This window comes from Sinocyclocheilus grahami, unplaced genomic scaffold (genome assembly GCF_001515645.1).
Source record: "Sinocyclocheilus grahami isolate Dianchi unplaced genomic scaffold, SAMN03320097.WGS_v1.1 scaffold431.1, whole genome shotgun sequence".
NCBI lineage: Eukaryota > Metazoa > Chordata > Actinopteri > Cypriniformes > Cyprinidae > Sinocyclocheilus > Sinocyclocheilus grahami.
The window spans coordinates 1,219,780-1,236,061 of record NW_015505610.1 but is presented as its reverse complement, the minus strand read 5'-3'; the positions used below and the strand labels follow the sequence as shown (position 1 = coordinate 1,236,061).

The following is a 16,282-nucleotide window of genomic DNA, read 5'->3' as shown; positions in this document are numbered from 1 at the left end:
GTTTGGAAACAGTACAGAACTTAAGCTGAACGAGTTGGCTCATCTGGGACTGACAAAGAGCTGCCCATCACAACAAAAGCACATGGATATAAATGCAAAGAGACGGGGAGCGTAGGAAACATTCTCTGCTTCAGCAACCCTTGTGGTCTCCTGTATTTACATTCCTGAGCTGACTGAAGGGAGTTTGTTAGGTGAAACCCCTAAAAAGACTTCCTACAGGATATTTCCATCATCAGCTTACAAATGCAACAAGGGCATGCCTACTTTCTTTCATGAGCTCCATAAAGAATTTGACAATTGGTATTGAAATAGTATCACAAAACCATACTATATTGAGATTTTTCACCCAACCCCTAAAGCCCAATTCACACCAAAAATATATTTTCACAGTGATGAGAAAACTGAAAACAATGCTATCCACATAGACCTCCTCACACTGGGTGGGAAAATTTGCTCTAGGATACAATTTCTTTTTTTTTAACAACATTTCATATCTTTGTGTCTTAATATCAGCTCAACTCACCAAGTGATTGATGTCAGATGGTTTGAGTTTGCATTAAAGCATATGATTGAATTAAGTTTACTTTCGCTCATGTCAGAAACTAAAGGCAGCTGCCTGCCCAGTAAGTGAATGACTGAACAGACAGCATTTTTGTACAAAGATAAATCTATAGAAAACTTGATTCATTCTCATGCAACTCAGTGCATACATTAACATCAATTTGGGAAAAATATCAAGTAATTGAGTGGAAAATTATGTGTGTGGTACTCTGTGGTGTGGCAGGATTTTGAACAGTTGGTGTGCATACACTCAAAACTGTGTGTTTTTATTTTCCACATACCGTATATTACTGTTGCTCCTCTCTGTCCCGCCTTTCTGAAACGAGTAGATTTTTACAAAGCCTATCATTCTGAAAAGCACGGTGTGCTCTGATTGGCCAGTTTGAGACTTTAGTCTTTGCAACTTTACAGATCTTATATATGCATGAACAGCTTGTAACACTCCAAAGACAAAGGAAAACTTGAAATCACATCAGATGACACCTTTAACAGCTTTGGCTAGGCCCCTTAATTTCAGTGAATACAAACCAATGCTTCATGCTACTGCATACAATCACATTCTAGAGAATTGTGCGATTCCAACTTCGTGTCAACAGTTTGGAGAAGGCCCACTTTTGCCTTATTATGACAGCACCCCTGTGCATAAAATGAGATCTCAATAAAAACTATTCACTATGGAAGAACTTGACTAGTAGTGCTGGGCGTTATGACCAAAAATTTATATCACGGTATTTTTCAAAATTATACCGGTTTCACGGTACATGACGGTATTTTTTTTTTTCATGTGACCGGGTGTTAACCATATTTTCTACTGATTGAGAGAGGAAATACTGCAATATATTGACTTAGAATACCCTATTTTACTGTCATGATGAGTGAATATTGTCAAAAAATACCACACTAAATAGTGAATAAACACGACCCCTTTAATACATGTTAACCAGGAGTCACTCTCATTTATAATTGCGGCATCTGATAAAATCAACATGCATCTACACTAAAGAGCGGCTATGCGGTTGTTTTGGCTATATTACTTTTTTGTCTCATGCAGCGCACTGCCTGCGCCTGAGTAACAAACAAAAAAAAACAACAAACAAAAAAGTGCATGTGATATTAACAGATGAATTACGCTCATATTTATAATTCCAAACAATCAGTAAGCGACAGGTGCTAGGAAACGCTGTTTTGTACTCATTTATTGACGAGTCTGCTGCGGTGCGGCCAACTGAATGCGCTGCTTCTCTGCCGCTCACTGCACAGAACAGACGCCGAGAGAGGGGACACTTCTCCAGGAAAGTTAGACCTCGCGTTCGCGGGACAACACTGGCGAAATCTTCCAACTGAACCATAGCTAAGGTTTATCCAAAAAAGTCGCTAGGTTTGTCAGTATGAATATTCTATGGGAAAAAGCCGCTAAAAGGGTCTGAAACTTGCTTGATCTAGTGCTAAAGTAGGCTCGTGTGTGTGAGACGCGGGAGCTGATGGCAGGGGACGGTGGATATTTGTGGAGGTCAATGTGGATATTGTGGATGAGTTCTTCTGTGTCATCACGTTCTATTAGTTCTACAGCTTCAGCTTCAGAACTTTCATGCTTAGTAACACATACAGCTGTGCCCTCACCACAGTGCAAAAGTGAAAAGGGACCCCTTTCAAACGGTGTCACGTTCCGAATGTTGTTTAAGCGACATACACCGATATTGCTGTATTTTAAAAATTCATACCATAACAAAAATAAACACTGGTATTCGGTATGAACCGGTATATACCGCCCAGCACTATTGACTAGTGTGCACAAATGCCAGACTTGAAGGCCACTGAACATCTTTGAAATTAACAGGAATGTGAACTGTGAACCAGGACCCATCGCCAACATCAGGGCCTGGCCTCACTGATTCTCATGCCTGAATGGGCGCAATCCCTGCAACCATGTTGCAACATCTGATATAAAGCTTTCCCAGAAAAGTGGAAATTGTTTGGGAGGACCTACACCCTAACACACTTTATTGTTTTAAGCAAGGACAACTTAACAGAAGCTTGTGTTGACTCTTTACCCACAGTATTTGTATCTTCTCTTATATAATATACAATTAACAATTGTGGAATCCAGTAAAAATATATATTTACTACTGAGCCTATCCAGTATATATGTTTTGCTGTGGCACTTGTATGTTCAGCAGCATCAGTCCTAAATATCAGTGTCAGTACATTGCCTTCGGAAGTAAATAATGCAGTCTGAAGATACTATGTTTTAGCTATTGGCCAGAAAGTAGAGGACAGTGTTTGGCCCTGTACTCAGATAACACCATCTTTGCCATCATCTTTAGTATGCAGGCAGAATTAGCGTTTTTTTCCCTTCTTTTTCTTCAGTAGGAAGAACTGAAATCCTTGTGGCAGTTCCAAGGCAACATCATGTCAAAGTCACAGCAACACATTTTACAAGCCCTGATCATTTCATGCCCAAAACACATGCCACTGATTTTCTTGAGATGTGGTTCAGTGGTTAAAGATGTCGGCCGGTAATTTCGAGTTTTACATATCACTGACTTAATTAGCTAGACTCTCTGAGACTATAACAAAATGTAAAGTACACTTCCTTTAAAGAGTATGGCCTATTTCAGACACAATGTGTTCTAATAGCTTCCTTTGTCTGTTAAAGTATGACTTGAGTGTGTGTGTAAGTTAAATGGGTCAAACCATAGCAAAAGCAGTGAGCAGAGAATGAGTGAAATAAGTGATTCTCCACTACTGTGGCTCAGAGGGAGTGTGTGTGTGTGTGACGTGTGAGTATACATTACACATTGCCAAGCTCTAATGGCTCAGGCAGTTGTATTGCTGAACTGGATGGCATGTGGAAGTCTGGTGAAACATGAGACAGCGGTCTTTCAATAGAATGTCTAAGTAAAGAGCTTGTCAGCGTTTAGCATCTCTTCAACATTAAAGTGATGTAACACTGGCTTCTGGTTGGCCAACATCAAGTTGAATTTCTCAGACATATTCTTTGGGCCACACACAAGATAATCATATTTTGGTCCTGCAGTGACAGTGATCATGGACCCACCCTGGAAATGGCCTCAGGTAGATGATGTGTATGATCCCACACTGCAGGGTGATATTTGTTTGGTAAATGTTCATTTAGTCAAGAGCAGCTGTTATACAAGAAGCAGAAATGATTTGACAAAGCTCTCAGATTAACAAATCGCTCTGGTTTTCTCAAAAGCAAGAATGCTACAGTAAAAACTCACCATGTTAACAAGAATATTTTCACAATTTGATCACAACCTGATCTACCCAACTCAGACTCATTGGAAAAACATGAATGTGGCGAAATGTCATCAAAATGTCACTATATTGCTTCTTGTAAGTTTTGCGACATTTTCAAAGTGAAACGTCCAGTAAGATAAATGTTCATCTGGCACCACTTTAAGTTAGTTGTAGTACATATTGCAGCAGTTTGGAAATTAAATGTACAGTGAGTGTCGCTAAAAGGTTAATGGTCTATCACTTTTGAAAATAGCGTACTACCTACACTAAAACAGACAGTGTTAACAAAAGCATACATAATATAAAAAACACTGCTGTTAAGATAAACACACAATGCTGAGGCAACGTGTCATTTTAGCTCGTTTCTACAAGTCTTTGAGTTGTTTTATCATGACTTGTGTTTCATAGGACACATACTGTATATGAGCACTATGCATCACAAGTGCACTGCGGTACCAGGTGAGCTACTGAGTAAGTTTACTATGCCAGAAAAGCTGCACATATGAGGGTGGCTATGTAAGGCAAACACCAAAAGCTATAGCTTGCAAATTATGCACTATGATAAAAGTGTTTTGAGTGTATAATATAGTATTTCTCAAACAACCGTAAGTTGTTTGAGAAATACAAAAATAAGTCTTCATTAATCAGCAAAAATAAGTCTTCATTAATCATAATCTACCCATGTAATCATAATTTGTTTAAACTGTTTTATTTTTAAAAATAAAAGTTATTGGTGTTTTACTGCTAAGATTTATTTCAGATGGAAACTGCAGAGAATTGTATGCATACACTAGGTACGTTTTTGGAGTTTTGCAAAAGAGATGCAAAAATGTGTCCAATGAGCCTATGTTGGATTAATCACACTGCTGTGTTAACCATTCCCTAAAACATAAAGACAAATCTGATTATTTAGAAAATTTGGAGAGTTTTGTAATGTAATCACCTATCCATCACAATGCATCCTGGACAATGTCAAAGGACTGTTCATTCACCTCTCAATCACACACTCCACAAAAACCATATTATAAACTTGGATAAGGCCAACATATTCATGCAAAATGCAAAGAATGTCTCTGGTTTGTTGGATATCAACATTCAGTGATACAGAGCTCATTAAATATTCATTCACTTTATACAGAAACAATCCTTTGCTGTGTTCTTCACTCCAGGTAACACGGAAAACCTGTTATCTGGAGTGAAGAACAACCATGTAACTCGGTTATGTTCTGAAAAGTATATTCAAGACCAACTTGACTGTACAGTCAGGAATATATACTATATAAAAAAAATTTAAATTTTATGCACGAAAAGCCCCAATGTTAAAAACTACTAGAAACTTCATGTTTGTGGGTAGATTACAGCTTAGGTATGTTTGGGACAAAAGTATGCCAAAAAAGGAAAGACAGCCATACCCATGGAGTCCAACACAAACTGGTCCTGCGTGACTGCTAGAGGAGGCTGAACACACACCGTCACCTTTGGGCTCTGCACCGCAGAACGACTCTTTATTTTAACCTGAGAATAAAGCACACATTCAGGACACACTGTATCACCTCAGCATTAAAAAGCACTACAGGCTTTTATTACACAAGAAAACCTAATATACTTAATAAACATCAGCGTTAAATGAGCTGCACTCACCTTGACTGTGACAGAGGGGACAGGCATGCCATTCATCTCAGGTATGACAGCGCACTGTGAGAGAGATCATCACAACACAATCACACACTGTGTGCTCATGAGATGGGCAAAGTGTGAGCGTGCGCTACATTTTGAGACAAAACAGTATCCACAAGTACACAAAAAGGTAATAATAACTGATAAAGCATTTTTTTAGAGTTAGTCTGTAGTCATTAAAGTGAATTTTATATATAAGAATTTTGTATTTTAGTGATATGGCCTCATTTAATTAACTAAAAGTATGTATGTATGTATGTATGTATGTGTGTGTGTGTGTGTGTGTGCGCGTTTTTGTGATTTATGAGGACACAAATTTGTATAATGACATGGGTATTACATAGGAATTACAACGAGAAGGTGATTTATGAGGACATTTTGAGTGTCCCCATATTTCAAAAGGCTTATAAATCATTCAGAATTAGTTTTTTTGAAAATCTAAAAATGCAGAAAGTTTCCTGTAAGGGGTAGGTTTAGGTGTAGAGTTGGTGTAGGGCGATAGAAAATACGGTTTGTACAGTATAAAAACCATTACGCCTAATAATGTCCCCACAATTCACAAAAACAAACCTGTGTGTGTGTGTGTGTGTGTGTGTGTGAGAGAGAGAGAGTGTGTGTGTGTGTGTGTAAACATAACTATAGTATAAGTATATAATAAACTAAACGTAACTATCTTCAAAACTAAGCTGAATATGACAAAAGCTTTCTTTAGGGACATTCAGTGAAGTTTTCTTTTAGTCGTAGCTTCATAAAAAATTATTTACATAAGTCTACAGTCTCATCTAGCTAGCTAAACCTGTATGAATGTGTGTGAAAATGATTCAGAAATAATAATAATTGATGTAATGTAAAAAATAATGTAAGTTTTAATTTAGAGATGAGGTAGGGCTTGTTGTCGCCTGCAGTCATTATAATGAGCTTAATATAAAAACAACAGAAATATATTATATGTTTTCACGTTGATGAAATAAACATGTGTGTTAGTATTTGTACCGAGACTTCATCAAGGTTAGATGAGACTATGGCAGTCAGAGTAAGCTCTTCCTCAGTCTCTGCCCTCGGGAGAATGTCTGGAGAAAGATCACACCCAAACATTTTTGTGCAACAGAACTTTTTGCTGTAGAACAAGACTTGATTTTATTAACGGATTTTCATAAATAGAAGTCACATTTTTTTAAATCTGAAATGTGCTGCAACTTATATTGCGATGTGACATATAATGGAATTAGCGTCAACCATGCAAAGCTCACACAAATAGGCATGCACACACAGCATATAATTTCTAGTATTAAAATTTGATCATCAAAATCTTTTTTTCCCAGCCTCTCAGACATAGTTACATTAGCAGTAAAGATACACTGATTGGAAAACATTACTGCATTTAGATAAAATATTACGTTAAATGGAAGGAGCTGTTTAAAAGCCCAAAAGCTCGCTTAATTTAAAAACAGAGCAGGTACTGGTCTGGTATTCAATTTGGCAATTGGCATAAATCTGGGCTTTGCAAGAAGCTTTTAACTGTTAACATCTATTAACATACACAGTGTGCATTTGTTTTCTAAACTCTTTGGGTCATACCTTGGGTTTTGGTAGCCTCGCGAATAACCTTTTGCAGCATTTTCATCTCTGTGTCGACCTCATCATAGTTGACCTCTCGGGCGTCCACTTTAGGTGCAGTGAAGAAGGAGGGGTCAGTGCCCATGTAAGAGCACTGGAGATGCCCGTCAGAGCTCAGAGTCGCCACCAACCCCCTCAGTTCCCTGAAAAGAACACAGAACACATTTCAATGCATGCAATGCAATTTTTTTTTTTTTTTTTTTCCCAAAATCAAGATATTAGCTTAATTTATAGTACTCTATAAAGGAAATTATACATTTTAGATGCTGATCACTAGTTTTTCCACTATTTAATTAATTTTTATTTATCCCAGTGATCCTGTGCTTTGGTAAATTATGACCTCATGCATGTCAGATGTTAATTTGCAAGTCAGAAACATGCAGTTTAAAATTATTTTAAATATTAAATACAATGTGTCACCTAGCAGTTTCAATTCCCTTATACTGAACACACAAAAAAGTTAAACTTAAGGGGGAAAAAATAAAAAAAAGTTTTCTTTGCATTCTAAATATATTTTGTGAATCACTCCATAGTTACTCCAATTATGGGAGTAACCTCAGTTAAACTGTACACATTCAGATATTGCAAACAAACTTAAAGGTTTGATCTATGAATGCAATATAAGAATATAGACTGGATCCAATAAGTTGACATCATACTCCTCACCCCTCAACCATCAAATTGCAAATGAAAACTTAAAGGGGTCATATGATGCGATTTCAAGTTTTCCTTTCTCTTTGGAGTGTTACAAGCTGTTTGTGAATAGATAACATCCCTAAAGTTGCCCAAAGAGATATTCTTTATAAAAGTTAAGACTCATCCACACCTTCCTAAAACGCCTAGTTTAAACACGCCCCCACATGTCTACGTCACGATGTGGAAAGATTTGCATAACGCCGCCCAAATGTTCACGCAAAGAAAGAAGGCATAACTTTATTGTTGTTGCCGCCACCGCCATGTTCTGAAGACGCTGCATGTTTCATTGCGAAAGCGAAACTACTTTGTTTGGTCTTCCAAAAGAGGACACGACTAGAAATCAGTGGTTAAGTTGTATTTACAACACTGTTCCAGAACAGTTCAACCCAAATATTCAGATGTGTGCAGCGCATTTTATGGAGGACTGTTTCCTGATCCTGGGAGAGTAGACTACAATGCCGGCTGTTCTGACTCACAGACTGTAACTACGTTTTCATATTTAAAGGATTTGCCACTGATGATTAAAACGTGAGTTTTGAGCAGTGTAGAGTAGCGCTTGTTGTTTGTCATTTCTCCGATCACAAATGCAGACATGGTTTTATGTTTACGCGGCACGATGCAACGCAACACGTAAAAAGACAGTATAAGTCATTATAATCCGTAATTATGTCCCCACTGGATGCAACAAATGCCTCGTTTATAATGGGTTTTAATGTTTTTGTCTCGTCTTGTCTCGTCACACGGCATCACAGAATGGTAGGGGCATAATAATTCCGTCACATACTTGAGGTATTCGGCCAATCACAACGCACTGGATAGCTGGCCAATCAGAGCACACCTCACTTTTCGACGCGTTTCAGAAAGGCGGGGCATAGAGGAGAAACAATAATGTATAGTATGTGGAAAAAATATGTTTCTTGAACCTTAAACCGCATAAACACATTTCATTACACCAAATACATAAAAAAAAAAGTAATTTTTAGCAACATCATATGTGTCACGGGCAGGGTGTTCTAGAGATCAGGCAGGACGACGAAGATGACGAATACAAAGATATTTAATGACTTGACAACAGGAAATACAGACAGGGTAGACATCAACATTCACACTAACCGACCAACTGGAATACAAGAGACAGGAACTGATATAGGGCAGATAACGAGGGGCAGACAGGTGAGCACAATGAGGTGATTAACTAATAATGAGAACAGGAACAACCAAATAAGGACACAGAGGGAGAAACTACAATCAACAGTCCACAGGGGTGTGACAGATCACGGGCAGGGTGTTCTAGAGATCAGGCAGGACGACGAAGATGACGAATACAAAGATATTTAATGACTTGACAACAGGAAATACAGACAGGGTAGACATCAACATTCACACTAACCGACCAACTGGAATACAAGAGACAGGAACTGATATAGGGCAGATAACGAGGGGCAGACAGGTGAGCACAATGAGGTGATTAACTAATAATGAGAACAGGAACAACCAAATAAGGACACAGAGGGAGAAACTACAATCAACAGTCCACAGGGGTGTGACAGATCACCCCCCGCCCGGAAGGCGCGTCCTCGCACCGTAGAGACAGAAGGAGGGACGGAGGGGGACTTAGGAGGAGGACAAAGGAGTGGATGTGGGATGGTGACAGGGGAAGGCAAAGGGCTGGCAGGCCGACATGACAGGTGGAGGCTCCGGCAGAGGACGGATATCCAGGAGGAGCCGGCAGACAGAGACCAGGGGGGCGACGAAGGAGGGAGGAGCCAGGGAGGAGACAGGAGGGACCCGGAGCAGGAGGAGCTCAGCAGGACCCAGGCCACAGCCATAACAGCGGCCCACGGTGGAGCCGACGGTGGGAGGAGCCATGGAGGAGGGATAGCTGCCGACTCCAGGGGGCCGACCAACGGTGGAGGAGCAGGTGGAGGAGGAGCCCGAGGCGGAGACGGAGAGCCAACGAGCCAGGGGGATGCCGAGAATTCGGGGCGCCAGGGTGGAGACGAGGGCTTTGGCGACCGAGGCGGAGGCGGAGGCGGAGATCCAGAGATCTGCGGCGGAGCCGGAGCGACTGAGGACCAAGGTGGAGCTGGCGGGAGGAAGGAGCCCAACGGAGCCGGTGGGACAGAGCGACGAGGCGCAGCCAGAGGAGAGAAGTCCAGAGGCGATGGCGGGTGTGTCGACCTGCCTTGAAAGAACATTTCTTAAGGCGAGGGAGCCCGGTGGAGCTGATGGATCGATGGGTGACGGTGGAGGCGAGGGAGCTAGGAGCCGAGGCAACCAAATAAGGACACAGAGGGAGAAACTACAATCAACAGTCCACAGGGGTGTGACAGAATGACCCCTTTAAAAAGTGTAAAAGTATTAACAAATAGCTTTCAGCAGTCCATGAATAACCCCAAAGTCTTTTTATGGATGTGTTAATTATTACTGTAGTAATATATGCAAGTCTATATTACATTTACATTTATAGCTTATATAAATACATATATATATATATATATATATATATATATATATATACACACACATATATATGTATATATATAACCTAAATTTATTCAGACACCTTCAACATTTCTCACAGTTTATTCGCTATAGTTTAGAAAATGGTAATAAAATATGACAAGAACCCAGAGTTAAACTGTGTCAGAACAAATTAATCTTGATAATGTCAGATAACTTTGATAGAAATGTCTGTAATGGATTACAATCAATCAAAGATTATTCAGATGTTAAATTTATGTACACAATTAGATAATACCAATTTAGGTAAATTAATTACCAAGCAATGCTTCATTTTGTTCAGTCTGTGGTGTAAAAAGGCCACATTAGCAATTAAAGAAAAAAACACTTAAGCAAAACATGGTCAAGTCGAAGTGTCTGATTAATTTTTGGTCCCAATTTTTTATCAATTTTACTGGTAGGTTTACTTCATTTTGCTATCCTCACTTAGATAAATTAACTAGTGTCCTGCACCCACTAGTAAAAAAAAACTGGTGTCTGAATAATTTTGGGTTTGACTGTATATATAAGCATATATATAAACGGCTAAAAACACATATCTTCCATCTTTATTTGACCGTCTAACTCTAGAACTCTCTGTTCTAATTCTATTGTATGTATTTGTTTTCTTTTTTTATTTAATAAAAAGAAAGCAAGTAGGTAGAATAGAGAAAGAACAGAGAAAGCTAGTTTTAGTGGTCTTTTTTAAAGAAAACAAGCAGTTAAAAAACAAATAGATAGTGCAAGTGTTAGAGGGTCAAGTTTTTTTTCTTAAGTAAAAAAAGAAAACAAATACATACAATAGAATTAGAACAGAGAGTGCTAGAGTTAGACGGTCAAATAAAGATGGAAGATATGTGTTTTTAGCCGTTTCTTGAAGATGGCTAAGGACTCTCGAATTGAGTTCTATATTATATAAAGGCCTGTTCACAAAAGGACAGTAACTATAAAGACAACGATAAAGATATAGTTCTAACAATCATTCTCAATATTAAAGAATAGCAGAGTCCACACCGTCGACAATATACAATGATATAAAGGCGCAGAGAAACGATTTTGTTGGAATCACTTTCAGAACTATTTTTTTCCAGCTGATGAATGCTAAAAACACTGACACCCACTCAGAATCAATCCTGCTATAACAAGCTCGAGAATTTAAAGCGGCAGACGAGCGTGCACTTAGAATGAGCAGATGATATTGTCCGCTGTAGTGGACGCTTATATAGTTATCGAGCCTTAAAATGTTGCATGAATGAAAAATGTTCCCCTCATTATTTGAAGACTGTTGGATATTTCAAAGTGCTTTTAATAATTTTGACAGATGGCTAACACATTGTATTTCCATGCTTTCCCATAAAAACTGCTGATAGGGATAGGGGAAAAGGAGAAAATTGTGTTTTAAAGCGTTCATGTGAAAACAAGCCGGGAAAAAGACATGATTGAGGATTTGTGAAGAAAATGAGAGATTCTCACTGCATTCCAGTAAGGCATATGTTCATTAAATCGGGAGAGAAAAATCTGTTATGTTTTCCCTACTGTTTTACAGCAAAATGCAGACTGCAGACTGAAAGATATTCTTGTGAATATCGAGTTTATGTCACATTAAAATACCAGGCATTACAATATTTTCCTGACAGATAAAAATAGAGCCTGAGAGTAAATGTATGGCTTATTGAGTCAAACTGATGGATAAGGAATATTTGTAGAACTACCATTTATTTGAAATGATTTGTTTCAGTCATTTTGAGTGTTCCCCAAACTGCCAACCATAATTTAAAGCAGACTTGTTTGGGAAAAGGTGCATACTGGCATGCATCTAATTTGGATTGCTTCTACTGACAGATGAATTTGCACCAAAATACCATTTGTTTGATTGGACACATGGGATTTAACTCAAAGGTTCAACACTAAAAGATGGGAAGGGTTTTCTCCTGCCTTGATAAGCCCTATTCTAGCCCTATTCTATTAGGCTATTCTAACTATGTATGGTTGCATGGTTAGTTGCATTTTATTATTTATCTTTAATATAGTAAAGTTTGAAAAGTGAAGGTGTGAGTGGTTATGTGTGTGTGTGTGTGCTAGATATGTGAACAGAGACAAGCACAGCAGCTCATTTAGGTGGTGCTGACAGATGCTCTTTTAACGTGAGGCCAGTAGAAGAGAGACAGGACGGACAATGGTAGAGTGAGTGACCCGTGCAGGATGGCCAGAGAGACCAGTGCAGTTAAACACTCTCTCTACAGACATATCTGTTACCTCTGCATATGAGAACCACTCTAAGTTAACAGTCCCACAAACACAGAATACTTCAAAGAGACAGCGCACCGCACACACAACCCTGAGAATGATAGCATATACCACACACAACATCTTACATTCAGTCTAACTTGAGATAGACTGGACCGACGGGGTTGTCAGGTGTTTCTATGAAGTATGGAGGTTAAGGAGATTAAGGACAGCCAGGAAAGATTCATTTGGGCAGCACTCACTTACGGGAAGTTAGCGATGCGTACAGCCACAGGCACACAGGACAGCTGGGCCGCCCACTTCAGCGTCACATCCTGGTACACCAGCAGCATGTTGTTATGGTTACACATCAGGATGTTGGTGGAACCCTCAGAAACTGAAGACAAAGCCAGAGAGAAGACAGCTGAGTATGAAGGAGGAAGTGTGTGTTGAGATGGTCTGTGGTCTCTGGGCCTCACATGGAGAGTCAATGCAGCGGTTAAATGATAGACTGCATCCACTTCCAAACCACAAGAAGACATCCATCTCTCACCTTCCTATAAACCAACACCACTCTCACCAACACACACACACACACACACATACACATCTCCGTTCTGTGGCCAAACACCCAAAATCATCTCTCTCTCTCTACGCAGCAGACAAAGACAACAGTAATTTAACTCATGAGATTGTCTACATGAGTGTGTGTGTGTGTGTATTTGTGCTTCTACAGCACACAGTTCAAACAACTTTGACAGATAATGCATGGAAATGCATATGGAAACATTTCTTAATTGGTATTTTTGTTTTGTTGTTCCAGTAAAAATATCTAGAAATCCTTTCCTAGGGACAGTTCAGCCAAAAATGAAAGTTCACTCATCATTTACTCACCCTCATATAATTCCAAACCGATTTAATTCATCCTCGAACAACAAATTAAGATTTTTTTAACGTAACCTGAGAGATTTCTGTCCTTCCAGGATCCGTGTCTCTGCGGAAGACTTGGATTAAGCTGCCCGATTCATTTGGATTACTTTTTGAAACATCACAGTTTTGGTGGAATGAACTTTTAATGGAGAGAAAGCAATCTCTCAGGTTTTGTCAAAATTGCTTCTTGATGGGAAAGAACCAATGAAGTTTGTTCTTGTGTGTCAAGCAAGTACAGCTGAACTTCTGTTTACCATTTTTGATGTCCGTATTTGACTTACTGTATGCTGAGCAGACTTGCACAATTAAGAGTTAAAAGATTGCAATCTCGATTCAAACACCCATGCGATCTTATCCCTAAATGACAAAGATTCAGCTATGTCTATTATGCCTGTTTCCAATCGCAATGGAGCATGTATTTTGGAGCTTGTATTTTGTCGTCGCTCATATTAATGAATGAAAGTGACAGTGAACACTGTCATTCATTGATATGGGCAACTGACTAAACTGACTGTTTAAAAAAAAAAAAAGCATTTATCACTGAATCATTAATTCAAGAGATTCATTAACAAACGTGGGTTCAGCCAATAACAAAACAAGTCTACTACTGACTCCTTCATTTATAGTTAGTGGTTTTTTTTCTTCAGAATCATGGGATAAAAGCCTAAATTAAATCTGTTTATCATATAAAGTGCTTTGATCTCTTCTTTCACATCATTCATATGGATATATTTTATGATGTCTTCATGAAGCTTAAAAAGTTTGGTCACATGGACTTTCAATGGAGAAATAGAAATTGTTCATGTTTAAAAAAAATATCTTCATTTGCATTTTGAAAATGAAAAATAAGTCTTTGGAATGACATTTATGATAAATGGTAAATAAATGAATTTTTGATGAAATTTTCTTGACAAGCACAGCTGTGTAAAATAGTAAGAGAAAGTGCCCCTATTATGGATTTTTGAAAATGACCTTTCATGCAGTGTGTAACACAGCTCTAAGTGAATGAAAACATCCTGCAAAGTTTTAAATCTGAAAGTGCACCGTGTATAAAGTTATTGTCTCTCAAAAGAAAGAGTCGACTCTGAATAATTGAAACGAGTCGTTTTTAAAACAAATCCCAAGCCGTTTCATGTTGACGTCAACATGAAACATTAGCATATTGCCCGTCCACTTGCTGGTCTTTTCGTGTTGGTCTGAATGAAAATGCAAATTCAGGTGCCGCTTTTGGAGCGGTAAAATAGCAGTTACCCCAGTAACGGCTGTACACAAAGCAGCACTGTGCTCACAAACATTGCTTTATCAGGCATTACAGGCAAAATGAAATTAAAATGAGACCAATCGGACCAATCACCGCAGATTAGCGTCACGCAAAGGAGGGGTTTGGAAAAATGAATAGTTGAGCGAATCGTTTGGGAGTCCTTGAGCAAATAAGGTAAAAATAAATGCATATTATAAGACAATGAAAGTGTTTTTTGACCTTGCATGCATGTCAACCTGTTGTTGGGGACTCCCAAAACCAAAATATGATCCTTTCATAACCCATAATAGGGGCACTTTAAATTTTAAGCATACATTTTTCTTACTCCATTGGCAAATAGTTTTTCTTGCTTTAAGCATAAACAGGAGGTTTCCATGTGCTATAGAAGTCTAAACAGCACAGCATGAAGTATGGCTCACCTGATCCGTAGGGCAAGAAACAGCTGGGGTTGAACTCCAATTTCTTCATGAAGCGGATCTGACCATTATCCTTGAGACAAAATAAATTTCTCTCCCCCAGCACGAAGATGGAGGACATCGCTGAAGATGTGTTGGGAACACAGATATCTAAAGCCTCTTCTCCTAACACCAGTGTCCAGTCAGCCTGAGGACAAACATACTCACAGTCATTTCCAAAGGCAAATATTCACACTGGAAACAGTAGCACTTTCAATCTTCAGGAAACGCACCGTCAGTCTCTTCCCTGAGCTCTTGCTCTGCTGATCAGAGTCTTGTCTGGTGTCTGCATCTGTGGCTACAGCCAGTGTCTCATACCTGCGTTTAAAGAGATGTTAATTGCACCAATTATCAAAAAAACAGAGACATTGGAGATTGCTCAATGCTTCAATATTCACTTCACCAGAACACTGATGCACTGAAGGTTTCTTCACAAGCAGTCATAGTTTAGTTTTCATGACCATTTCCCATGACTTTTACCTTGACCTTTTCAACAGAAAAGATCAATCATACAAAAGTGTCTAATTGTGACACAATCTGTTGAAATTATATTCAAATAATTGTTTTTGTAATTCATTATTTATTTTTAAACCATTATTATTAGTTTTTTTTTATTCAGACATTAGGGTGACCATACGGGCCATTTTTACGGGACGCACCCTTGCCAGGATTTCTATATTGCCTAAAATATCCAGGTTTTGGCTGTTAGCACTGTGCAGATCGATCATTGTATGACATTATTTCACGATAGCTATAGAGAGCAGAGCAGACGGCTCCTTATGCTTTCAAATCGCTCTCGCAGTACTTTGGTGTCATACAAAGATCGGTTCGCAGCTTCAAGTCGAACGAACGAACACATGCGCGTATTTGCATCGCTTTGATCATTCTCACCTTCTCACGTGCGATGCGCCATGATTGGTCGATTATGTACAATACCTGCATGTTTTTGGTCAAACTACTTTGGATGTTTTAGGCAATAAATCATGGCCAGGACGTGTCCCGCATAAATGGCTCATATGGCCACCCTACCAAGGATTTCCTGAAGGGTTGTAAAGGTTGAAAAACCTTATATAAAACAAACGTAAAACAAAACCAT

The 16,282-nt window shown here is 38.9% G+C and overlaps 1 protein-coding gene across 1 annotated transcript in view; it reads right to left on the bottom strand.

Annotated features, from left to right (window-relative positions):
- Window positions 1-16,282, bottom strand: part of LOC107551747 (protein PTHB1-like) — a 163,577-nt gene that overhangs the window by 136,131 nt on the left and 11,164 nt on the right. Inside the window, exons 7-13 of the mRNA XM_016233472.1 lie at window positions 15,420-15,504; window positions 15,151-15,334; window positions 12,808-12,937; window positions 7,078-7,259; window positions 6,493-6,569; window positions 5,464-5,517; window positions 5,235-5,337 (exon numbers count right to left, since the gene is read on the bottom strand). Coding sequence (XP_016088958.1) covers window positions 5,235-5,337; window positions 5,464-5,517; window positions 6,493-6,569; window positions 7,078-7,259; window positions 12,808-12,937; window positions 15,151-15,334; window positions 15,420-15,504 — 815 coding nt within the window. The remainder of the gene's footprint in view (window positions 1-5,234; window positions 5,338-5,463; window positions 5,518-6,492; window positions 6,570-7,077; window positions 7,260-12,807; window positions 12,938-15,150; window positions 15,335-15,419; window positions 15,505-16,282) is intronic.